Source organism: Penicillium brevicompactum, assembly GCF_028827555.1.
Source record: "Penicillium brevicompactum strain IBT 35665 chromosome Unknown utg000006l_segment0_segment0, whole genome shotgun sequence".
Taxonomy (NCBI): Eukaryota; Fungi; Ascomycota; class Eurotiomycetes; order Eurotiales; family Aspergillaceae; genus Penicillium; species Penicillium brevicompactum.
Window position 1 is genome coordinate 233458 of NW_026623209.1, and position 24164 is coordinate 257621.

The window sequence follows — 24164 nt, forward strand, 5'->3', positions numbered from 1 at the left end:
ATCGAAGGGGTATTGTGCAAGATATGAGCAAATTAGAATAGAATGAATCATCCCACCAGGAGACGAGGGCAAGATTGGGATCATATGGTCGGTTCAGTGGACACATATGGCAAAGGGGATGGCGGTTCAATAGACGGGGAATTGACAAAGGACACCTCGGCAGACGAGTCTACGGGTGAGAAGATTTTGTTGTACTCAGACGAAGGACTGAGCAGCCCACGACTGACTTCGCCAACTTCTCCCATTTCTTCTGGCGCGAGGACACGACCACCCAACTCAACGTCCTGCACATGCACATTATATTCAAGAGCCCTTTGTCCCTCCTTGATGAGCTCTTCGGTCCAGCCTAGACAGCGTTTGAGACTCTGGTTCATCTTCTGACTGTCCGCCAGCACTTCTTGATGTTTCGCCAAGTCAAGCATCACGCGCTTCTCATCATTTGCGCGGTGCTTGGCATCATGCTCAGCCAAAGATCCAGGACTCAGAATGCCTTCGTCGACAATAGAGTCTTCGTCGCTGATTTCAGAATTGTCGTCAGGGGACTGAGTGGAGTACTCGCTTTCACCTTCGTCTATCTCACTGGTGACTGAAAGAGCCACCCCGGAAAACGAACGGGCGGAGGGGGCCATGGAGATCCGGCCGGAACGGCTCAATCTTCGGAACCGACGAAGTTCGGCCTTCTGCTGCCGCATCTCTCGTTCGAGGGTCCGATTTATGGCAAGCAATGATGAGTTGCTGATTTCCAAGTCCATGATCTTACGTTCAGTCCGCGCATTTAGAGCTGCCTCACTGGGGCCATCGGACTTTCCAGGGCTGAGAGGTGCGGGGGGATAAGTATCAGTCGAGACAGACGAGCCATTGCTAAAAATGCGGGGGGCGCAGAGGAGGTATGTTTTCCGACATCATGGGGACGGACCCATCGCTGGAGTAGGTGCCGGAAACAATGACTGGGCTCGCACGTAGACTATCCTGCGGCTGAGGGAAATGGTGATTTGAGTCAACACTCGAGGATTTGGTGTGTCGGATGGATGGCTGAGATCTGTCGCCGATCATGCTAGATGGTGACCCAAGACGCGGAATGATCCCCAACCCGTTATCATGCCCACCGAGAAATGAAGTTCTCATATCCTCCGGCGGGGGCGAGGCCGCATCAGAAAGTCTGGGGGAGCTCAGACGCGGGGACGACGAAGCGGTCGGTTTACCAGCGGGCAGGGGGCGAGGACCAATACCCCCCGATCGACGCTTCGAGGTCGCTGAGATTGTGCTAGACTGATCGCCCAGGGAATTTCGTTCTTGGTCCCCATTGGCATATACAAAGCTGGACGCTGGAGAAGTCTGCCCCTGAGGCCGCGGGCGAGGGGCAGTTGGCACCTCAGAAGGATGTGATGACCGTGCGTCCGACGCATGGAAGAACAATGGGGCCCCCGATGCTATATCAGAAAACGAATTGGGACGTGTGGCGGGCTGGTTATCTGCTGTCAAGGTCTTGGCCCTTAGACTCCTTGACTGCTCCGGTTTGACCCCGCGAGCCGGGCTACGGTCTCGGCGGCCATAACCAACTGTTGATTTGGAGTAGGGTGTTTGAGGAGAGGGCAGGGGGGGTGTGTTGGTCGGTGAAGCGAAAGCGCCATCTCTGCGGGTGGTTCGAGGGCCAGATCGCGGAGTAACATTGGCACTGAGGAAGGCCGGGACGGCGGGGGAGTCGTCTTTGGAGGGGGTGGAATAGGGGTTGTCGGGGGCGAGGCGACGGGGCGTTAGGCCTGAGCCAGGACCTGCGCCAGGACTTGCAAGCTTAGGTGTCAAAGGGGTTTTCTGACTGCGGTGGAACGCAGCGCTCAAGGTGGGCGTGAACGGTTTGGCGAGATGGCCATTGTTTTGTTTATCGTAGGTCATAGTTGCGGTGCGGGGGAATGCAGATTATGGCATTGCATGCCACAGTTCATGAGCATGGTGGCACCAACAAGAGAATTACCTATAGCACTGACAGGAAGTTCTCTTGTGGCCTGATGAGGAGAGTCAAAAGACAAAAGAAAGTGACGAAAACATTCCCACCCGATTAGGTTTAGGCCGCCGCTTCACCGCAACGTGGAATTCCTTACTTCCTCATGGCTATCAAGGGGAGACACTATGTATTAACCCTCGATATGCCCTCATATTTTCACATTAAGATTATGATACATCTGATCTTCTATCCTGAGATTCGGCAATTATTGTGTATGTAAATCCACATCCCTTGTTCTCCCTGTGCTTGAACGGTCTTCCGCTTAGATGGACCTAGTGGGTGTGGGTGGAGCCTTGAAACAAGGTGAGTCTGCAGTAGAGCAATGATTGAATAACGGGGATCCCTGTAATTGTATTGTCTCATGATTAGGTGGGCGTTTTTGCAATGTCGCGAATGCTGCTGTGGAGAAATCGCTGAATATCGGTAACAGATACCCCTTGGTCAGGGAACTCCAATATCGTTGAGAACCCTAAGAGATTGTGTGATCAAGTTCTCATATCATTGGAAAAACAGCCGCTTTTGCTTGGGGTCGGATTCGGATACACCTGATGGAAGTGGCAATTTTCGTTTTTTGATAGCGGTTGGCATTGGGATGGTCTCTGTGTCCTCCGCATCTTGCACCACTTCGCGGATGGTTTGCTTGGAGAGGCAAAAATCAACATGCGCATTGAAAGTCCTATCATCCGCAATCTGAGGCCGGCCACAGATTGGACATTCCCATAAATTGGGCTCTTCAGCGGCCTCGGGCTCCTCGGGGTCCGCGGGTTGACAAGAAGAAGACACATGAGGGGCATCTTGGCTCAATTGCTCCAAATCATTCATTTCGTCTTGTACCTCTTGACGAGCGGCTGTTTCGAATGCCTCCTCGGCATCAATCTCATGGTTTGCGTCGATGCTGACAGTTGGCTCGTTAACACACTTGGAGCCAGGCCTGGGTTGAGCGACCGGACCAAAGAAGTTGATTCCAGCCTTTTGGGTGCTGACCAGGTTTGAGCACCGTAAACCGAGAAGACGTAGTTTCATGCCCGGGATGTCTTTCTCCAGTTTCGTCAACATAGGAAGCGCAAAAGAGTACAAATCCTTGGCTCGTGAAACGGTACGAGATGGGGCCGTCTGACGAGTTAGCACTTCGAAAGTGTGAAGCTTGACTTTGAGAGCAAGCGTGCGGCCCTTGAACTGAGTTCGGGCGAGATCCTTTTCAAGCTCTTGGGCAGCCCACCATAACTTTGCGCGAAGTTCCTCCTTGTCTCCGAGTTCATGGAAGGTGGTCTCAGTGCTCACACTTTTGCGTTCGTGATTTTCGACCGGCTCAATCTTTGTGCGTCCTAAACCGAGGTAACATTGAGCTAAAAATTGGAAAGCCTTCTCACCAAAGAGCTTTGTCAAAAGTGCTCGTTGGGGGAAGATGTCGCCACATTTCTTCACGCCTATTGATTCGAGTTCGCGTTCAAAAACTCGACCAACACCATTGACTTTGCGTACTGGTAGTTCACGCATAAATTCCATGATCGCAAGACGCTCGTTTGGGACCCGGAACTGCCCATTTGGCTTGTTGGTGTTTGAACAAATCTTTGCGATCTTGGCATTGGCAGCGATTCCGGCGGAAACAGAAACCTGAGTGGTTTCTAAGATCTCCGCTCGCATACGTTGGACAGCCTCGTCGGGTTCGAGTTGATTTTCATCGCAGTATGCAGTAATGTTCAGATAGGCCTCATCGATACTTGCACTCTCAAAGAGAGGGTCGTACTCTGCCATGATAGCACGGATTTCCTTTGCTTTATCGGTGTATTTTTCATAGTTTGCGGATAACAGAACCAGCTGCGGGCATAGCTTTTTGGCCACGAACGAGGCCATCCCACTTCGGATGCCAAATTTTCTTGCGACGTAATTGCAGGTAGTGAGCACACCTTTGCCGACTGCCATAGGCACGGTCTTTAACTCGGGTCGGTCCAGCTCCTCGACTGCGGCAAAAAACGCATCGCAGTCCACATGGATGATGTGCTGCGACAGATCCCGGCTGAGTTCCAGCTCGGCAAGATACTCATCTGCTCGCCGCAGATCATGGCTGAGATCCAACTTCTCCAACCGGGCTTTCTGTTTCAATATCCGCTCAATCTTGGATGTGAGGTTCCGATCACGATCCTGCTCGTGGCTGAAGAATTTAGACCCCTTGGAGGCATTGTAAATGATTTCCGACACCTGCATACCAAACTCAGCCGTTATAAAGCAATTACATAGATACAAGATTGCAACAGCAAAGGGCCCACCTTTTGCTGATCAACTGAGTCTTGACCCGCCTTGGTGAGAGAGGGACCTAGCAGTTGGTACTTCAGGGTCTCAAAATCTTCATTTGAGACAACATCGGGATTCGCGTCGCTACCAGGCGTGTCACCCGAGGGCTCCATGTTTTCAAACGTCCCATCGATGAATTAAAGAGGAAGACTGGCGATGAGAGATGCGGAACCAAATTGACGCGAGGTCACGTGTACACGCGTTTCAATCTGCGCGCTGATGCCTAAGCTGACCTCAACTTCCAACAATTCTCCGACATGCGGGCCCTTCGTGATGTGGGTTCTAGATTCGACCGGTGATTTCCTAGAAGGTAATGTGTGCGAGTCTGCTGATGAGGGGACATTTTTTTCTCACATATCTTAGGGAAGCGCGTTTGGTTGCGCCCGGGCAAGAAATACCTCTTTGGTCGATTCCAGCGAGACGGAGGTACACACTCTTACTGTATCGAGTACCACACATAACGACTAACTTCCATGAGCAGTACGCCATGTGGTAAATCACAACTCCATTTCTCGCAAGCACATGACCATTGAGATATCCCCGGTAAACCCAAAAGATGGCGTACGTGCACTGCCGCTATGACAAGCCTGCAAGTTACTGATGTTGGCAACAGTCGTCCACTCGAGCACGATCTGAGATTACAATCACCGACTTGAACTCGAAAAAAGGGACAGTGGTGGATGGAAACAGCATTGAAGGCGAACACAAACTCCAGAAGAGGGACGAACATACCATTCAGCTCGGTAGATACGAACATTCCCTCCGGTGCGCACAACCTTCTATCATGAGATTGAACGCAACTGACTGTGAATGTCAGTATCAAATGGGAGCCAGTGGTACTTAGCTTTTCGCTTTCTTCCAAGGAAATGAGAGGCGAAGATCCCCTAGCACATGTTCGCTCACGTCTCGAAGATCTCGATGTGAAGACCATCGTGGACTATATCGTTGATCAGACTACCCACGTCGTCTCAAGCAAAAGAAATACCGCGAAGGGTCTTCAGGCACTCGTCAATGGCAAGTATATCGTCGATGATTCGTTCATTGATGCCCTCGTCTACGCGGCTACCCCGAGCGACCTCGAGAACATGGAGTCTCTGAGTCCTCTGGAAATCGATTTCCAATCAGAGTGGCCCGACGCAACGAAGCATCTTCCTCCTCCCGGCAAGGAGATGGTCGATCGTCCCGCAACGGCCTTTGCCCCGAATCGCGCCCGTCTCAATATTTTCGACCAATACACGTTCGTGTTCTGCGACCAATCACAGTTCGATAACCTACAGGGACCCATCAATAACGGTCAAGGCAAGGCTCTCTTCTTCCAAATCACTGAGGGGAGGACACTTGCTGCGGACATACTTCGTTTCATGGAGAAGACAGCAGGACGTCAAGGTGTTGGCGGCGAGCGGCGAGGTCCCGGTGGGGTGGTGCTTGTTCGGTTTCGATCAAAGGGTGAATTTGAGCCATGGGCTATTGAGGTAGGGAACGAAGTCGCTTTGATGACAGACCAGCGAGTGATTGAACAACGAGAATTTCTCGATGCCATTCTGGGAAATGATGCGTCATCACTTTGTCGCCCGTTGCCTGCAGAAGAATGCCAAAGTCAATCTCCTCAATCTCCGGAAGTAGCTGCTCGGCAAGCCTCTCCGGGAGCTCCTGCCATTCCTGCATCAGCTCCATCTATTGAACCGGAGCCTTCACGTCCTTCACATCCCTCTGCATCTCGTCAGTCCCCATCGCGCCCATATGTCAGCAAGATGAAAATGTTCGATGACGGGTTCGACATGGAGTCCATCCCGATGTACGCCCCTGAAGAAGATGATTCTATCGTTGACCCTGGGATAATGGATGTGGACACCCAAGCGGCCTCTCAACCAGCTCAACAACCTCTTGACACATTGAAAGAAGAGGAGCCCGAAGAGGATGTTGTCTCCGATCTTCTTCCCGGCGCACGTGCAATGAAGCGTCGTCGAGCCGAAATGAGCCAACATCCTACCGAAGGTCATACCACAGCGAAGGAGGCTGAGCCACCGAAGCGGAAACGACCAAAGCTTGACGTTTTAGAAGCAGCACGCAAGCATCGAGAACAAGAAGAGGAGCAACGCAAAGCCGAGGAAAATTTACGTCTTAGCGAAGCCGACGTTGGCGTCGATCAGTTGAAGAATTTGGCTATTGTGGAAGAGATGGAGCTCCCTGTTCGCAATCCACCAACGCGCGAAGAGGAAAATATCGTTCGGTGGGAGGACAGATGGAACGGTCGCAAGAACTTCAAGAAGTTTCGTCGCAAAGGCGAGTCGCATGGTCGTGCTCGCATGCAAGCCGTCATCGTTCCCCTCGAGGAGGTGACCCGTAAAGAATATGGAATCGGCGATCACTACTGGAGCACTAACTCTCAACAGCCCAACAGTGTTGACGAAAATCGGGCCAATGTAGAAGAGGACAGTGAATCCCGGCCCCAGGAATCGGCCACAGTCAACTCACCTGAGCCTGCCCCAGTGCCAACTCCCGCTCGTCGTCAAAAGAGGGCTCGCGAGTCCCGTGACTCAGATAGCGATGATGGAACTCGATTCCGGTTCAGACGCAAACGCTAGTCCATCTTGCCTGTCTTTCCTGTATGCATTGATAATTCAGTTTCTTTCGATACCCCAATTTTACATCTTTGCTTCCGCAAATCGGCTCTTTCCTATGGATACAATTACTCGCCGGTTTCCGATTCTTGTATTTTTAAAGCTCAGGCAGTATAAATCATTCGTAATATACCCCCTAACCTTGGAATCCAACCGAAAGTATGGAATATGCTTTGTGTAATTACTGTGCATGCCTGTTCCTTGCGGAGACCCACCAGCGTGTACATCTTCCAACCTTCGAAGGTTTGATTCAACATGTTGGTTGTGCTCCAGGGCCACCCGTGGACGTCAAACTCTCATTCTATTACCATAATCCAGTATGAGAATCTTCTAGGTACTAGTCAGCTATAGGTATGATCAAATGTTATTTTGTCATCACAATTGACTCAGGTAGGAACATTGGAAATCTATAGGGTTTTGCTAGCTTGCTTTTCATTCATGGGCATCTTTAAAGGTTTCTTTCATCTGGATTGGGTCTGAAGGGTTACCTAGGTATTCTTACGATATCCATAGATGTCAAAGAAGCGGTCAGCACCTCGGCAATTCACAGATACATTATATCCATCCCTAAGTATGACTGATCAATTACCTTCACAGTAGTACCAACTATCACATAGACATAGATTATCCCAGGATTCTCACCCTCACAATTCATTCAATCATCTGTCAGTTAGTAGTGACTGTCACCTAGGTTTATGATCGGCACGGGCTCACTTCAAACCTTGGGACTCATCTCTCCAGGGCTCTGGTGTGATAAAGATTGATATTACTGACAAGTGCCCTAGTATGATAGATACAATATATTCAGTTCCAAGGTTTGATTGATGTAGATTCAACTTTGAAATTGCATTCCGCGGATTTCCATTGAGCACAGGTCAGCTAATTATCTTACTTCACTTCCAAGGTTGAAACTCTGCTCTACAGGCAATGCTTATGAATGGCACGGTCTACTTTTTCAATTATTCAAACAATAGAACGGCTGTTGTTCTTGTCAGTAAATGTACAATAATAATCATGCATGGTCGCCAATGACAAGTGAGCAAGGACAAAAGTGCAGATGTGGGCGACGATGTCGCCGGCGAGATCGACGATGTAATCATTTTGCAGACTAGAAAGTGCCGTCTCAGCACCCAGCTGTTCCTCCTTCTTCTCTCTCTCCCCCTCTGCATCAACATGGAATTCCGCGTCGTCGACTTTCCGGTCGAGATACAGGAGGTCATCTTTGACTTCCTGTTTGGCGAGAAGAACCCGGCGCCCCGGGCCCCTGGCGAGCAGCCTAAGAGCCGCCAGGCCCGGGGCAAGAGCTTGTCGTGCCTGGCAATGGTTTGCCCGCTGTGGAGATCACTCGTTCAGCGGCGAGTCTACCATCATAGTGAGTTTAGTCTGATTGCTGACTGAGCCATTCATCTGACAGTGAAATAGTCAAGATCCGGGGTAGCGTTGCGGAGCTGAATGACAGTGTGGAGTGGTTTCGGGCGCATCCACACCTGATGGAGTACGTCAAGCACATTGAGATCTGGGTTCCTGTCTGGGGTAGACCGTCCGTTCGCCGGCGTCACTTCACGGTGCCACGCCAACCAGTTCAAGGGTGGACAGTCGATGGTCAGGCGATTCTGGCCGACAACAATCGATACCAGCGGGCGCATGACAATGCCTCATTGAATGATATCTTCCGCGTCGTGAAAGCGTTTTTTGCCTCGGCTCAAATCTTCACTCTGGAAGGTGGCGACAACTATCGGTCTTTGCGTGTCGAAAAGTTCGCAGACGGACCCCTCGTCTTTGGGTTTCAGGATCGAAACGAGAGACGACGTCTGCCTATTCTTGACCATGTCAAAACATTTGTGATGCGCGGTGCATGGAACGTGATGCGAGATTCGAAGGATTGGTATGACTTTCGACAAGCGCTTCCCAACATCACGGAATGGCAATGTTCTTACACCCGGGTTCAAGTATTAGGGTATGTAACAATGATGAACATTCTGTCAAGTCAATTTGAGAGCGTTCGTCATATCACAGTGGGCCTTGAGGGGTTCGCCAACAACCAAGATAACGTGCACAACGTGGGTCCGAAGCCCGTTCTCCAACCAATCTGCCACAGGCTTGCTAAAGCTGCTTTCAATCTCGAGACTGTCAATTTCACCGGCCGAGTCTGTCGTGATTTATTCTCCGGGCTGATAAGTGAATCAAAAAAAAGCAACAAGGTCTCGTCCCTCCGCTCCCTTGATGTTCTGGTGAAGGCTTGTTGTCGCAATGAGGTTAGGTCGGAATACTGGCTCCCCCTCACCTATCAATTAGCAGGGATCAATCATACGGAGTTCAACGACGCCTTTCACGAAATGGTTCTTGGTGCCGTTCAGGCACTCACTGTCCTCCCAAAATTGAGTTACTTACGTATTCGCTTCATGGATTTGGACTGGACAGACCCTTTTCAGAATCCATACTTCGAGCTCAAGAACGACAAATGTACAGGTCTGTGGAGTCCAGCCATCCTCGATGCGCTCCGCGAGAGCCGACCATCGGCCAGCTTTGTTCAGCGCAGCAATGGGATTGAGCCTGAGATCGTGGATAACGTGCTCGTGGGTGTGCAGGCTTTGGCCGCTCGCCCTGTAAGCATACTAGCAAGTCAATACGTGATCATCGCTGAAAACAGACTGCCCTGAGCCCGCTTCTATTTCCGCTCCTCGCCATCTCATTCCTTACTGGGGCTATAGATGCCGGTCGCATATTATTACTTTGAATACCGCGGACACGATGTCTTTGTCTGATCCGCTTTTCTGATGCCCAGGTGATTTGTTGTGATGAGTTTCTTTTCGTGTTTCTTCTTTCAAGTAGTGATTTCAGCTGACTTGAAAAATTATTCATGCACTCAACTCATTCCAATCCCCTCATTTCTCTATAGCAGCATGATGACACCTGGTCTAAGGTGCCTTGCATTTTATTACCGTTCCTTCGAATTCACCTGCTGGTCCACCTCCATCTCGAACGATGAGGCCCAAGATCCACACGTTCACAGAGAAGAAGAAGAGGCCAGACAGAAAAAGGCCGGGCACAAACGATGGCAGCCCCAAGAATTCAAGGTTATAACCTTGGTGTAGCCACATTGCCTATGTTATAGTTAGCATGGCAGAACCAGCTGACTGCGGAATACAGGACAAACGAATGTCTTAAGCTACTCACTTGTCCAAGAACCCAGAAAATCGCGGCCGATATCCCAAGGGCTGGTTTCCGGATAAGAGACGAAGAAGGTAGGTAGAAAGGAAGAAGGACAAGGTACCACAGGAAGTACTAGGAGGGTCAGCAATCAGTTTGGGCAAGTTGACGCGCGATCACATACTTGACTTGTGCAAACTTTGTTGAAAGTCACGAACGCAAAAGTCTGCGCTAGCATAGCGGTTGTCAAGCTCTTCTTCGCTAAAACAAGGGGAAGGGCAATGACCACCAACACGAGCTGAGGAATGAAAGCCAGTGCCTCGAAGTGAGTTTCAGCGCCACCGGCCGCGGAAAGATAGAGCAACGTGCTATAAGGGGAGAAATTATGGCGGTGATCAATGCGAGTGAGGTGATGGAAGAATGTATGCTGCAAGAATGGTTGTCCATACTGAATGAACATGACAGCATTCAAGGACGCGAAGCTAACGAGTGCTGCTGCAACAAATTTCACCCGAGAGATAGTCACAAAGCCTACAGCCTTGGACACCAGCCCGCGACCAGTGGACTCGGTCCCATCACGCTCCGCATCCCACCACCAAAGGATAGACACGCCATATATGAATGGGTAAATTTTGAAGTGCACAGAGAGACCTAAAATCAATCCAGCCAGAATGGGCTTTCTGGTCAAAGTCGCCCAGAGGAGAGCGGCCACGAGCACACCAAGGAGTCCCTCGGAGCTCCCTCGAGTGCTAATATTAGCAACCATGGGATTCCACAGCCAAACAGCAGCAACATAACGCAAGGCACGTTCCACAGGAAATTGATAACAGCGAGTCAAGAGCTGCAAAACAAGCCATCCCGCCAAGATATCTGACAATGCAAACAAAACCTTCCCAAAGGCGAAAGCGAATGTTGACCAAGGGGCGGGTCCTTCCCATGCGGTAGGGATCAACATCCATGCCAGAAGCGGCGTGTAACGATAGGTATCACGGGTATAAGGCGATTCGCCCTTGGCAACATACCGCGCTGCGTCAGTAAACACCATGTAGTCAATATCGGTGTATTTCATGGCGGAGTGTGCATCCTGCCAGCCTCCGTAGACTAGGAGTACCAGGCGGAGAACCGTGGCAGCGAAGAACACTCGCGGAGCAGAGCTGAAAAGAGCCATTCTTTGTAGGCCTTTATCTCCGGCAGAGAAAAAAACAACAAATCAAGAATTGGTTGATGGTCCAGCGCGCATAATTTTGCTCAAAAAAGATAATCAAATCGAATGACCGCCGGAGGTTGTTTGCGCCTGGTTATTCCGGATCAAAACTTCAAGGCCTCGATTTGATTCAGATCAACTCCATGATATGGGCAGTCCTATGAGAGTTGAAGTTGAAGTTGAAGTTGACGTGGAACCCTCCAAAAGGAGTGATGAGTCAGCATCTGGATCGCCTTGCCGACTTCTTCTTTGGGAAGGATTCGAAGTAAACGAAAATCGAGCGACTTTCGACTTTCAATGCGACATGGAAAACTCTGCAGGTTCAAGAGAGAGCATCCTCGAGAATCTTTCATTTCAACGTTGATTCACTAAGCACTAGAGATCCCTCCAGTGGGCAGCTATGTCTTCCAGAATATTGCCGATAATGTAGCATCCAAGCTCGTTGCATCCAATACTTCTGACGGTTATTTACAGTGAGTTCGGTGTGATACTCCGTAGCACACACAAGATTATTCTAAGGCTAGATCACCTTGTATCTGGGGTGATTTGGGGATCCGACTTTTACCAACGTGAATACATCCAAGGGGAGGACAGGTTGACTTGCTTTACGAATCTAGACGGAATTCAGCTGCTAGTGTGACAATCAAGACACACACGCCACATCATTCGGGCCAATGATCTTTTCAACGCATACTCCCTATCTCCAGGGCTATCACTGATCGGCGGATCAAGTTTGAGAATGCGGGGAATGGTGAAATTGCGGGGTTGCAGATCAACTTTGATGCCAACTTCGCCCCCCCTGGGAAATATACACGTCATGTCATACATTTCACTTGAATCTAATAGGCTAGTTGTCTTGTTGCTTTTCCTTGACGAGCTTCTTTCTTATAGCCGATATGGCTCTGAGGGGAAGTCGCTTGGATTCTCCCAAATTCCCCTGCATCGGTCTCGGTCCCTTTCAATCGTCTGATTTGAGCTTCGCACTACCGAGCTATATCACCATGTGAAAGATGAACCATCCTAGTCTCTGCACTTTACAGCTGGATTCCTTGCTCCATGCGAATCGAATATCCGACCCCCGGCCACGACGTTCAGACCGCTGGGCCCCTACCGCCAGCACTCTAGGTCTATACAGTATATCCAGTTACACATCTAAAAGCTTCCAGGATGTGTGTTATTTGCACTATCCAAAAATGATATAAAGCTGGCCGACACGTTCTAATCTAAGGATGGCGTCGATGCTAGCTTCATCTACCTACCTGAACACTTGACTTCCAAGGTTCTCATGGGTATTCCACGGGTGGAGGGCAATCAAAGTTATAGCCTCCTGTCTAAATAGCCAGATTGTGAAGATAGCAGGTCCAATAAGAACGAAATCAAGATTGTTCACCGAGGTAGCGAGCAAGGCGAGACATTTGGCACAAGGCCCGTGCAGCGCTAATGTATACTCGAGCACGCCGTCTGGGCAAAAGAAGGTCCGCCAGGCCTGCAGGCAGCTCTAGGTTTGTGAGGCACCTCGCGTAAAGCGCCATGTCACACCTCTGGACCATGCTCAGCCAATCTGAAGCTGAAGGCTTGGGAGATCAACAGTGGCTCTAGGTAGGGCAGGGGTAGGAAGTGTTCATACTCACCAAAAGCAACCTTGGAAGGAATTCTATCACAAACAGCTCCTGCAGTGAAGTTCTCTCAATTAAGGTCAGTGCCCAGTAGATCCATTCATAACATCGATACATGACCATGCTTGTAGACAGGCTTTTCCCCGCAAACCTTGAAACAAACTTGCGTTCTATTGCATGTCAAACCTAATTGCTTCCTGGTCCTCGGTATCATTTCTGGGCATATGATAATTGCCCTGCAAGTAGATACTCGAATATATAGAAACGACCCCTCGTGGAACGTGAATGTTTTCTGCAAATCATATCATGGCGCAAGGCACTGAAAAATACATCATCGGAGGCAATCGGGGATTTTTGAATCCAGGCCCCGACGAGCTTGCCAAACTTGAGAAAGTCGAGTCTTCAATGAGCTCTAATACCAAGAAAGAGAAATTCAGACGCCATTGCAGACGATTTTGGTGCATATATCTCATCGCCAATGTTATTTTCCTAGCAATATTTCTGCCAGTTTTGTATGCCATTTTCTTCGCAACTTTGAAATTAATACTTCCTGAAGTTCAGAAGCTGACGAGCCTCAAGCTTTTTAGTTGTTATTCCTGCTGTCGCCCAGCTTGTTGTGAACAAGTCAGACTTATGGATTGTCAACGCGGAAGTCATGAGCCCGACTCCAACAACGGTGGAGATGACCCTGGCAGCAAAGGTGAACCTGAAACTTGCGCTTGGTGTCAGGCTGGACCCCGTGATATTTTATACTTTCGTACGCTCGTATGGCCACGAGGACGCCTGGGGAGCAATCAACATACCCGGGCAAACGATCAAAGGAAATTATACATTGGGTGTCGATAATCAGCATACCCCCTTGCTCAACCTGACTACATGGGAGGCTTTCGTCAATCAGACTGTGTTCCAAAAGGAAACAGCGCTATCGCTCTATGGAGTTACTGATGGGTATCTTGGAGTCCTGAAATCTCACATTGTACTAAACAAGGACGTGGTCATACCCAGTGGGTTTTGTATGTCTCTTTTTGTGGCATCGCGAGCTAATTCATCTCTCAATAGCTCTCAACAGATTCGAGGGGTTTTTTATAGCAGACAGCACACTCATGCTGCCAGCCGAGGACGATGGGACCAATTTGATTGCTAATCTCACGCTTCCAAATCCCACTGCCCTCAGTTTCCAGGTGGGTACCATTACTCTGGATCTCAAAAGCGGCGACACAGATCTTGTTATTGGTAATGCGACCGTCAAAGACGTTATACTTCGGCCTGGAAATAACACATTCCCTCTTCGAGGGGTGCTAAATCTCAGGAATATCCTTTCAAATCTCGGGGAAGTTCTCGCCTCACAAAGCTCCGCTATCAGAACCGGCGATCTATCCCTGACAGCGGTCACCAGAACCATCGTGTCGAATGGCACCTTGATTCCTTATTATACCAAGGTCTTGGGCTCGTTGCCCTTGGTAGCAAACGTGGGAATTGGCGATGTTCTCAAAAACACACTCAAGCACCTGAGCACAGATGCTGGTCTCAATCTCACCGGCGCCATATCCGGTCTGATTGACAATGACAAACGCAGGATACGCCCTGCACTTCTGGATAGCCCAATTAAAAAAGGCGGTGGATTATTTGATCATCGGGCTTTCAAGGAAATCGCCAGTCTGAAAAACAACAAACATGTCCAAAGAATCTTTGAATATGAAGATCCCAACAAGCGAGATGCCATGATAGATTCTTTAGCTCGATATTACGCTTCCCTGTGAGCGTATTGCTATTTGAATACATACATTCAGAATTTGGAGTAATAAGCTGGAGCTTCGGTTTGTATATAAACTTGTTTTCTTGCTCGTTGGGAAATGTAGTGTGATATGTTGCTTAGCTTGCCAATTCACCATCCTTGGATGTGTGCCAAACCATGTCTCATCATACATTCATTCCAGAACAATGCCCTATGCTAACATGCTAAGTTGTGATAAGTCCAGTTATATCTCATGATAAACAATAACAGTATTTAGTAATAAAAACCCGCATGAACACCATATCCAGACTCCGGCATGGGGTCAAAGTATGCCGGTTGATCTCCGTATTTCGGACCTTTGTCATGATCAGGAGTCAGCAAAGCCATGGCATCATTTCTTCCATCAACTTCTGCTACAATTCCAGGCCAGAGGCTATTGTCACTCCAGCTCAGATACTCCCAGAGATATTGACCACCAGAATCGTCCGTGAAAGGGGTAGCAAGGGGATCAAGGAACCCGTTTTCTGTCATTGTGGTATTACTGCGACACGGATCTGATGGCGACGTGAATAGGAGCGACAAATCGCGACCAGCAGGATAAGAGCCACCAAGGCCAATAACTGCCGACTCAGGCTCGGCAAGGTCCTGCCCGCGCTTGCTGGCTTCGTATATACGAGATATTGCATCCAGAGAGCGCTTTGCTGTATGTCCAAAGGACTGCATGCGCGCAAGGGTCATCATAGCCATCTCAACTTGTGCCTGGCAGGATTCAATCGAGGCGCGAGGATCATCTGCAGTAGGATCATGAAGGAATAACCCGACCAAAGGAACCATCGAAGCTTGAAAGGTCCACCAGACAGCATTCCAGCCGCAAAGCTGATTGAGCTGAGCGGTCGCAGCAATATTCTCAATGGATTGTTGGGCAACCTCGCGGCATCTCTCTATTGCTGTGCGCTCTTCAGAGCGTAGTGCAATATATGGGACCCGACGCATTGCATAGCTAAGTAATGTTGGCCGGTATAGAAGAATCCGTTGATTGTAGTAACGCCAGCGCATGACCGTTCGGACGGTGTTAATTGACTCCGAGCAAGGTTCGTGGTTTTTCAACACAGATGGAAGGTTGTCCCACCATTCGAGCAGCTGAGTATCGGCGTGTGCCATTTCCTGGTGTTTGACCAGTGGCGCTGCGGCGAGTGATTCTTGGACTTGGGTTGCAATTTTGGCGAAGCGAATATTTTCGACTAAGGGTAGAATTTCGAGAACATTCTCCTAGAAGTCTGTTAGCAAGGATAAATAGCAGTTCGCCTTGAATCGAAGCTTGCCTTATCTCGACAGAGAGGTGGCTTCACGGTAATGGTCGAGCCTGTGCGTCCCATACTAGGTCGACCTAGCGTCATACCTGCCCAGGTGTCCATGCAGAACAAAGACCACCACACACGGCGCTTGAGGTCCATTGAGGCGAGTTTGGCTGGACTGGGAAGTTGTCGGGTGTCTGCAAATTCCTTGTGAAGACCCAGGGCAGCCGCCATGCGAAGCGCAGCACCCATCAGAGAGTATGCCAGATTTGGCTGGCTGATGTAGTGACAATACCAACCACCCACCAGGCCAAGTGCTTGAACGATCTCGATGTGAGAGCTTCCTAATGAGCTGATACTCAAGTGGCTCTTGCATCGAAGAAAATATGTCTGGTGTGTCACATCATCAGGGCCAGTGGCCGCGATGCTGCCCAGAGCAAGAACAATGTTCAGCAATGCAAGCCAATGGTCATCTCGACGCCGGCCAGCACAGTAGGTCTCACGAAAGGATCGCTCATCGATCATTGGAGCAAAAGCTTGGAAGTAAAGGAAGTAAGCATCGAGCATCTGCATCTCTGACGGCGGAATACATGGTTGTGGTGGTGTGATAGGCGCACGATGGGGCCAGCCTATCCCCCCATCCTGCTCGGCCTCTGGGGTTCGTGAAAAGTAAGAAGCACAGCCTGGGTCCAGCCAGACTATCACTTTGATCACTGCCTGTATTGACGATACACCCAAGTATGATGAGGGTTGCCTTGCAGACAAGGACAGTGCATTGACATCGTCAGAAACGCCTTCTGCCAAGTCCGTTGAACTGGTATTGCGGCTGTCCGGTAGTTCCTCCGGCATACTCTGGAGGGACTCCAGGTTATCATCTTCATTTGAACAAGGTGAAAGATGAGCGTCTAATGAAGCCGATGTTGCAGGGGACTCGGGATGTTGAGAGAGGGTTTGAACATGAGAGCCTGCCGAGGCGGTGGTGAGCTCAAGTAGTTTCTCCCGTGACAAGTTGACCAGTGACTCTGGTGGTAAATCTGGAAACAGTCTTCCTAGAATACTCCTGTACTCTTCTAGGGTGGTAGACAATTTTTCTACGTGCCTATAGAAAATTCTAGTCAGTTGACTGAAAAGAGAGTCAAGGGCAGTGGACTCACCTTCTCGACGGCCGCGGGTCTGAATAGTGGCATTGATCTGATTTCTTATACCATCGACATGCCTCGCAAGGTTTTTCGCCATCGCATTTGATCTTGCGGTGCCGACACGAGGTACAAGCTCGGAGAGTGGTGACGCGACGGCTGATTGACTCACGTCTTTCACTGGTAGCCCGGTTGCGGACTGCGCTTGTTGCGGTTGGGTTCTCAAACCCTTCAAACGTGTGGAACATTCTCAAGCACGTAACACCGAGTCAAGTACTTCGTACACATAAAGCTGACCACACCGCATGGAGATGGAGTATAAGATAACGGGGTGTGAAGTGGGGTTCAAAAAGAATAAGATTAAAAAAGAAAAGCAGAGAGGAGCTAGACCAAACTCGATCAGAGGCACCAAATGCACTTGATGAGAAATAAAACGTAGCCTGATCCGCTTAATATCCCCCCCCGCATTTCCTGACTCCGGTTCGCCCGAGGAGGGTTGATTGGTTGGAAGTATACCATTCATGCGAAGGTGTTCCCCAGCTAGTGGCAGCCTATGCATCTCTCCGTCTGCAAAGACCGCTTTTTCCATCACTCGGATGAATGGGTCCTTTAATGAGCATCTGCGTCATCCTAACCACCGACATACTGAAGCCAGAGGTGATGATGTATCACGAGTCCCGAAACTTGCAGACTACTAGGCTAGCAGGGCATTGCCACGCGCCAGCATGGTCAGGGGGTACAGAAGTGCCGTGGATAATCTCGCTTCTAGCGCATTCACGCCACAAGGTAGCATGACAGGGATGACAACAGGATGAATGTGTTCTTCAGGGGGCCTTTTCCCCGGACTTGTGAGAAGTAGACCCTGCAGGTGGGAGACGATCGTCTGGGGAAGACAGCCAAATGATGAAAGGAATTCTCAGCCCAGTACTCCATATCTGGGTGGGGGAACCGGTATGTCTACTCCGTACATTTGATCGTCTCGGGCTCTTCGGTAGCAAAACCCGTAATCAATCCGGCTAAATAGCACCCACATGCCTGGTGGTCATACGTTCCAAGTCTTGAGGGAAATTCGAAAAGGGGCTTCGCTTACCCCATATGAGGGGCAGTGTACGGAGTACGGAGTACGGAGTACCTGGTTCTGAACTTGCCACTTGGGGGAGTTGAGTGCCGAGGCGCTTTCGCGGGCGCCATGTCTTTTTCTAGTCAAGGGCCCGAGTGGAGGGGACGGCGGTTAGAAATTCCTTGGCTCCAGTCGCTTCGATGAATGGAGAAATGAAGGACTTGGTGAGGAAGATCTCGAGTAAGGACATTCGATGGAACTCATTCTTCTGCCTTCATCTCAGTTTTTGCACACTTGATGCAATGTAGATTACGGAGTAGACCTGTCAAGTCTACATGAGGGGGCTCGTTACTTGGACATATTCGACTGGTCGACCATGGTTCGATTGGATCAGACAAAGCCCGTATGAGCATACTTTCAATAAATTAATCCTGCGATGCGAACGGTCCGAACAAGTGGCTCGCAACGCGCATGGTACTCACAGGCCCACGATCGAAACTTGAGCTCTTCGAGGTGTCAAAATAAGTATGAATGGCCCCAATGCACGGCATGTAAAGCTTGACGGAGTGGTATCCGTGACCAAGACAAATCTCAAGTGATGGCCAAGGTCTTCACTTGAAGTGGAGAGGATGAGTGACTATGCCGGCTGGAAGGAAACACGCACAGAATTCACGACTGTGGTATTTTTCGTCTTGATAGTTGAAATTTTGACGTATTTGAGCTTCTCAGGTTGCAAATATACGCATCATGTGCGAGACTAACCTCATTTGGCACGGCTGCCCCGCCTTTCCCCAAATGGAAGGCGCGTGGAGTCTTATCGATAACAGCCTGTATAAATCCGGAGAGCTTGCGGTCATACCATTGCCCAATTGCTTCTCACAATGTCCATGACCGTGCAGACTTTGTCCTCAGGCTGGTCCTTCAAGGACCGCGACTCTAGCGAATGGCTCCCGGTTCCCACAGTTCCGTCCGTGGTGCAGCAGGATCTCATCGCAAACAATAAGTCAGCTACTCCGCTCAAAAGCAATGCTCAAATTCTAATGGGTCTTCTGGCAGGCTCGATGATCCATATCTTGGGTTCAAAGAATTGGATGCTCGCTGGGCCAATGAAAAGTCGTGGGTTTATCGGACTGTGTTCGAAAGACCAAATGCTCCGGCGGGTTCTACGATTGCTTTGGTGTTTGATGGTTTGGACACTTTTGCGAAAGTAAAGTTGGATGATCATATCATTCTCGAGAGTGACAACATGTTCTTGGGACACCGTGTCGACATAACAAAAGCGCTGAGCGCCGACGGCGAACACGTTCTCGAGGTCGAGTTTGACTGTGCTCTTCTCAAGGCACGCGAGCTCCGAGCCCAGGATCCAAAGCACAAATGGGTGGGGTTCAATGGAGATCCAGCACGGATGGCTGTGCGAAAAGCGCAATACCACTGGGGCTGGGATTGGGGACCAGTCCTGATGACTGCTGGCATTTGGCGAGCCGTGCGACTAGAAGTGTACAACGCTCGTGTGGCTGATTTGTGGCCGCAGGTTCGGCTTGCTGAAGATCATCAGACAGCTGAAGTCACTGCAGTTGTCGATGTAGATGGCCTCGTGGATAGTGACTTCACGATCCAATTTACATTGAGTCTGAAGGGTAAAGAGATCGCTTCCCAGAATATCTCAGTATCTGGAAAGACGACTCAGGTCACATTCAGGGTCAATTTTCCAGATTTATGGTGGCCCCATGGATATGGTGAGCAGACTTTGTACGAGGTGTCTGCGTCGCTATTTCACGGTGGTCAAAAGGTCGACCACGAGTCAAAGAAATTTGGCATACGAACTGCAGAGGTAGTTCAGCAGCCAGACAAGCATGGAAAGTCTTTCTTCTTCCGCATTAATGGGAGAGATATTTTCTGCGGCGGCTCGTGCTGGATCCCAGCTGACAGTCTTCTCCCCGCTGTGAGTGCCGAACGGTACCGTAAGTGGATTGCGCTCATGGTTGCTGGCAGACAAGTCATGATTCGGTATGTCACAAGATTCCCGGGGTCCCAAGTCTTCTGCTGATTTGTTTAGTGTCTGGGGTGGAGGCATCTATGAAGATGATGCATTCTATGAAGCCTGTGATGAGCTGGGAGTGCTTGTCTGGCAGGACTTCATGTTTGGCTGCGGCAATTATCCTACTTGGCCCGAGATGCTCGAGTCTGTACGCCGGGAGACAACATACAATCTGAGACGCATGCGCCACCACCCATCAATCGTGCTCTATGCCGGCAACAATGAGGACTACCAGGTGGCAGAATCAGAAGGTTTGACGTACGATTACGAGGACAAAGATCCAGAGAGCTGGTTGAAGACGGATTTCCCGGCTCGTTATATTTACGAGAAGCTGCTTCCAGAGGTGGTGGCTGAACACTCGCCCACCACATTCTACCACCCCGGTAGTCCATGGGGCGATGGTAAAATCTCATCTGATACAACTGTGGGAGACATGCATCAGTGGAACGGTCCGTATCTCAAACCTTTGGTCGACTTCATCACTAATAATCAGTAGTGTGGCACGGAACCCAAGAAAAGTATCAGATCTTCGATACTCTCGGTGGGCGATTCAATAGCGAGTTTGGCATGGAGGCGTTTCCTCATATCTCCACCATCGACTATTTTGTCGAGAGGCCTGAGGACAAGTTCCCTCAGTCGCACGTTATCGACTTCCACAACAAGGCAGATGGTCATGAGCGGAGGCTAGCAACATACTTGGTCGAGAACCTACGATCTGCCACAGACCTTGAGGTATGAATACACGTATGATGATCAGTGCAACACTCACACATTCTAGACATACATCTACCTCACCCAGGTTGTACAAGCCGAAACCATGATGTTTGGCTATCGAGGTTGGCGTCGACAATGGGGTGATGAAAGACACTGCGGTGGCGCACTTCTTTGGCAACTGAACGACTGCTGGCCAACCATTTCTTGGGCAATTGTGGACTATTTCCTCAACCCCAAACCGGCATATTATGCCGTCAAGCGAGTACTAAACCCGATTGCTGTCGCAGTGCGGCGCGAGCATCATGACTGGAGTGTGGCCCATGCACAGCCTCCCAAGAGCAGTCGTTATGAGGTTTGGATTGCGAGTAATTCGTTTGAGCCTCTTCAAGGCAAAGTCGAACTGCGGTTCATCTCCATCAACACAGGCGATGATATCAGATCTCCGATTGTGCGCGACGGCATTACTATTGTCCCGAATGGCACCACAGATATCGTCGACGGGGTCATTGACCATGTCGCGGAGCCAGAACCTCATGTCCTAGCCGCACGGCTGTGGGTAGGCGACAAGATTGTAGCAAGGGATGTTGACTGGCCGCAACCATTCAAATATCTTGACCTATCAGACAGACAGCTCCATGTTCAACCAACTTCTGAGCATGAAAATGAGGAGATTTTGGTGGTTAGCGCACGCAAACCAGTTAAATGTCTTGTCTTTGAGGAGCAAGATGGAGTGCGGCTTGAGGACAATGCGGTGGACATTGTGCCGGGTGGTGAGCAGACGATCAAAGTGACTGGCCGTGGAAGTAAGCCTTTGAAGTATCGGTATCTGGGGCAAGAGTCATGTCAGATCGTCGCATAAAGTACAGTAATCATGACCTTTGCCGTGGAAGCAAGATGACCCATAAACTTGTGCTCGTAGCCCCCGTATAAAATGCCAAGACCGACAGGATCAGCAATCATATCTTATCGCGGAGCTCTGAGCCTCTTTCGCAACTGCAACCATTTTGCTCAATGGGTACCAAACGCTCCTGGGAAGGACAGCCACTCGAGCTTCATCCAACAGTCGACGGCTCAAGCGACATCACCATGGCGGAAGCAGAACCACAGGGTGCCTCCATCATCTCGATCTTCGAGAACTTCCGCGACGAGCTTGACGAGCACCACGATCGCCGCGAACGAATAATCAAGAAAAGTCGCGACATAACAGCTCTGAGCAAGAAGATGTATGTACTCGGGCTTGGTACACCCCATCGCAGACTAACAGAAACCAGCATCTTTGCTCTCCAACGAGTCCGCGCGACCAACCAACCCCTCCCTCCTAAAATCGCGCAAGAAAACCAAACCCGCTTTGATCAAATCCGGGGTCTCTTTGAAGCCATTGTTCCAGAACAACTTGACATTAAAGGCTGGCGCTACCAACGCCAAGTCAGCCCCGGAATCCAAGAATACATCGAAGCAGTTTCATTCGACCACTACCTACGCACCCAAACACTCATCTCACATTCGGAATGTCAATCACGTCTACCAGAAGGAATCTTATTGTCAGAAGAGGACTATCTGATGGGACTCTTCGACCTGACGGGTGAAATGATGCGATTTGCCGTGTTGTCACTTAGTTCAGGAAATGCTGCGGCAACACAGCCAGAGGGTGGAGAAGGCGACCACCGACCAACACTGGCTTCATCGCAGGGTGATATTGTCGTGGATTTGCGAGCAATGCGGGCTGGGTTTGAGGCGCTCAGCGTGCCGCGACGACACTACATGTTGCGCGATCTGCAGAAGAAGATGGAGGTCATGCAAAATAGCGTGGAGAAGGTCGAGAGAGCAGCATATGGTATATTAGTTCGTGGAAGTGAGAGACCCAGTGGGTGGACTCCTGATCTTTCTGGGCCAGTGGAGGTTGAATCACACTAGATGTGAATTTACACTCGTGGACTTTCAGCTATGCCTTCCAATTTGCAGGTCCGACCGGACTTTTATGCTGCTTGGACCTAATTTCTCCGGTTCAATCTTAACGTTCGATGATGAATTTACCAGAATATTCACAGGGTGTGCATTGCAGTACATGATAACGGTGACATCACCACCCCACAGTAACGACTGGAAAAGTGCAAAGCGCAGCCAAAGAAAAGCATAAAAAGCAAAACGTAACGATCGTATCCCACATTAACATAAACCATGTCTCATATCTCATACGGTCCATGTGCACGTTGGTGTACTTTGGTGCACTGCGTGGGCCGCATGAGCACCACAATCAGACTTATCAGACAGGGGAGCGCGGGTTCTCATCTTCGGAGAGAATTCCCTGTGAAATCAACTCTTCAGGCTGTGGGCGGTTCTGGATCTTCTGTTCGAGGCTATCGGCCAGCATATGTTTCTCGAGTTCGCGGGCGTGGGCCTGCAGAGCTGGGGCGGCGGAGGTTGCGGGGAGGATGTTGCCTTGGCGACGTTAGTTCCAGTAAGTCTGGGGAAATGGTAGATATCAACATGCAAAAAGATAGATGTAAAACAAAAGGAAAGAAAAAGGAATAGAAGCGATATGTGTGTTTCCAAGTGAAGACACTTACGTTCAACCAATGCATCCTTCTCCGGTCGCTTCTCCAAGTGCTTCTTTAGGTTATCTGAAGCACGCTGACGGTCAAGCTCCTGGCGAGCGGACTGGAGGGCTCTGTATCGCATTGATTATAATTAGCACCTTGCTATTTCCAGAAACACGCACAGCACTCACGGAGCCACATTGGTGTCGAGTAGGATGTGACGATTCTTGAGGTCCTGTACGTCAGGGCGAGTCTGGAGATGCTTCTCGAGGGAGTTGCGACGCTCGCTGGTGGGAGGGAGGTTATGCTCAATTGAAGACATTGTGAGAATTGATAGTAAATGATAAGTTACGAAGTGTATGGAAGTTCAAAGGGTGGAGGAAGAAAGAGGAGGATATTTGAAGAGAAGAGAAGTCAAGTCAAGTGATGCGGATCACGCGGGGAAGTACATCATGTTATTTCAGTTGACCAGGAGACCGGACATCATCTACACACATTTTCATTTTCATAGAGAATAATCATTGGGGTACAAATGCCAGTAGATCCAATTAATCGCCTCTCAGAGACTCCCATCGTCAGGACTTCCAGAATCCAAGCAGCGCAGAGCCGCGGATTGATTCCTTGGGATTCATGTCCTCTGGAGAGGATCATGGGTTCTGTGGTTATGACTGATCATAAAGCCGGGGGAAGAAAAACACTCTGTAAGGTGCACAGATCCAGGTGGTGGATTGTAAGGCGAGTCGTGCAAATACCCTGTCCGGTTC

The 24164-nt window shown here is 49.8% G+C and overlaps 10 protein-coding genes across 10 annotated transcripts; 5 read left to right on the forward strand and 5 right to left on the reverse strand.

Annotated features, from left to right (window-relative positions):
• Positions 1–80: 80 nt before the first annotated feature.
• N7506_008262 (uncharacterized protein) lies at positions 81–1893 on the reverse strand (the record flags this gene model as incomplete). Its single annotated transcript, XM_056957555.1, has 2 exons — positions 81–861; positions 917–1893. The coding sequence occupies 2 exons, from the start codon at positions 1891–1893 to the stop codon at positions 81–83; spliced, it is 1758 nt and encodes a 585-aa protein (XP_056806945.1).
• Positions 1894–2500: 607 nt separating this feature from the next.
• Positions 2501–4407, reverse strand: N7506_008263 (Y-family DNA polymerase; the record flags this gene model as incomplete). The annotated part of the gene is made up of 2 exons (XM_056957556.1): positions 2501–4201; positions 4270–4407. The coding sequence occupies 2 exons, from the start codon at positions 4405–4407 to the stop codon at positions 2501–2503; spliced, it is 1839 nt and encodes a 612-aa protein (XP_056806946.1).
• Positions 4408–4567: 160 nt separating this feature from the next.
• On the forward strand, positions 4568–6879 carry N7506_008264 (DNA damage response protein RcaA; the record flags this gene model as incomplete). Its single annotated transcript, XM_056957557.1, has 5 exons — positions 4568–4604; positions 4658–4720; positions 4776–4855; positions 4908–5059; positions 5112–6879. The coding sequence occupies 5 exons, from the start codon at positions 4568–4570 to the stop codon at positions 6877–6879; spliced, it is 2100 nt and encodes a 699-aa protein (XP_056806947.1).
• Positions 6880–7842: 963 nt separating this feature from the next.
• On the forward strand, positions 7843–9575 carry N7506_008265 (uncharacterized protein; the record flags this gene model as incomplete). The annotated part of the gene is made up of 3 exons (XM_056957558.1): positions 7843–7909; positions 7973–8287; positions 8338–9575. 3 exons carry the CDS (start codon positions 7843–7845, stop codon positions 9573–9575), a joined length of 1620 nt encoding a protein of 539 aa, XP_056806948.1.
• Positions 9576–9833: 258 nt separating this feature from the next.
• On the reverse strand, positions 9834–11233 carry N7506_008266 (glycosylphosphatidylinositol-alpha 1,4 mannosyltransferase I; the record flags this gene model as incomplete). The annotated part of the gene is made up of 3 exons (XM_056957559.1): positions 9834–10019; positions 10093–10200; positions 10250–11233. The coding sequence occupies 3 exons, from the start codon at positions 11231–11233 to the stop codon at positions 9834–9836; spliced, it is 1278 nt and encodes a 425-aa protein (XP_056806949.1).
• A 1958-nt stretch (positions 11234–13191) lies between these two features.
• Positions 13192–14645, forward strand: N7506_008267 (DUF3712 domain-containing protein; the record flags this gene model as incomplete). Its single annotated transcript, XM_056957560.1, has 3 exons — positions 13192–13397; positions 13465–13898; positions 13945–14645. The coding sequence occupies 3 exons, from the start codon at positions 13192–13194 to the stop codon at positions 14643–14645; spliced, it is 1341 nt and encodes a 446-aa protein (XP_056806950.1).
• A 248-nt stretch (positions 14646–14893) lies between these two features.
• Positions 14894–17299, reverse strand: N7506_008268 (uncharacterized protein; the record flags this gene model as incomplete). The annotated part of the gene is made up of 3 exons (XM_056957561.1): positions 14894–15889; positions 15943–17014; positions 17070–17299. The coding sequence occupies 3 exons, from the start codon at positions 17297–17299 to the stop codon at positions 14894–14896; spliced, it is 2298 nt and encodes a 765-aa protein (XP_056806951.1).
• A 1693-nt stretch (positions 17300–18992) lies between these two features.
• Positions 18993–21722, forward strand: N7506_008269 (glycoside hydrolase family 2 protein; the record flags this gene model as incomplete). The annotated part of the gene is made up of 5 exons (XM_056957562.1): positions 18993–19114; positions 19168–20118; positions 20168–20598; positions 20646–20881; positions 20949–21722. 5 exons carry the CDS (start codon positions 18993–18995, stop codon positions 21720–21722), a joined length of 2514 nt encoding a protein of 837 aa, XP_056806952.1.
• A 152-nt stretch (positions 21723–21874) lies between these two features.
• On the forward strand, positions 21875–22777 carry N7506_008270 (translin family protein; the record flags this gene model as incomplete). Its single annotated transcript, XM_056957563.1, has 1 exon — positions 21875–22777. One exon carries the CDS (start codon positions 21875–21877, stop codon positions 22775–22777), a length of 903 nt encoding a protein of 300 aa, XP_056806953.1.
• A 349-nt stretch (positions 22778–23126) lies between these two features.
• Positions 23127–23722, reverse strand: N7506_008271 (RPEL repeat-containing protein; the record flags this gene model as incomplete). The annotated part of the gene is made up of 3 exons (XM_056957564.1): positions 23127–23302; positions 23431–23531; positions 23592–23722. 3 exons carry the CDS (start codon positions 23720–23722, stop codon positions 23127–23129), a joined length of 408 nt encoding a protein of 135 aa, XP_056806954.1.
• Between the last annotated feature and the right edge of the window lie 442 nt (positions 23723–24164).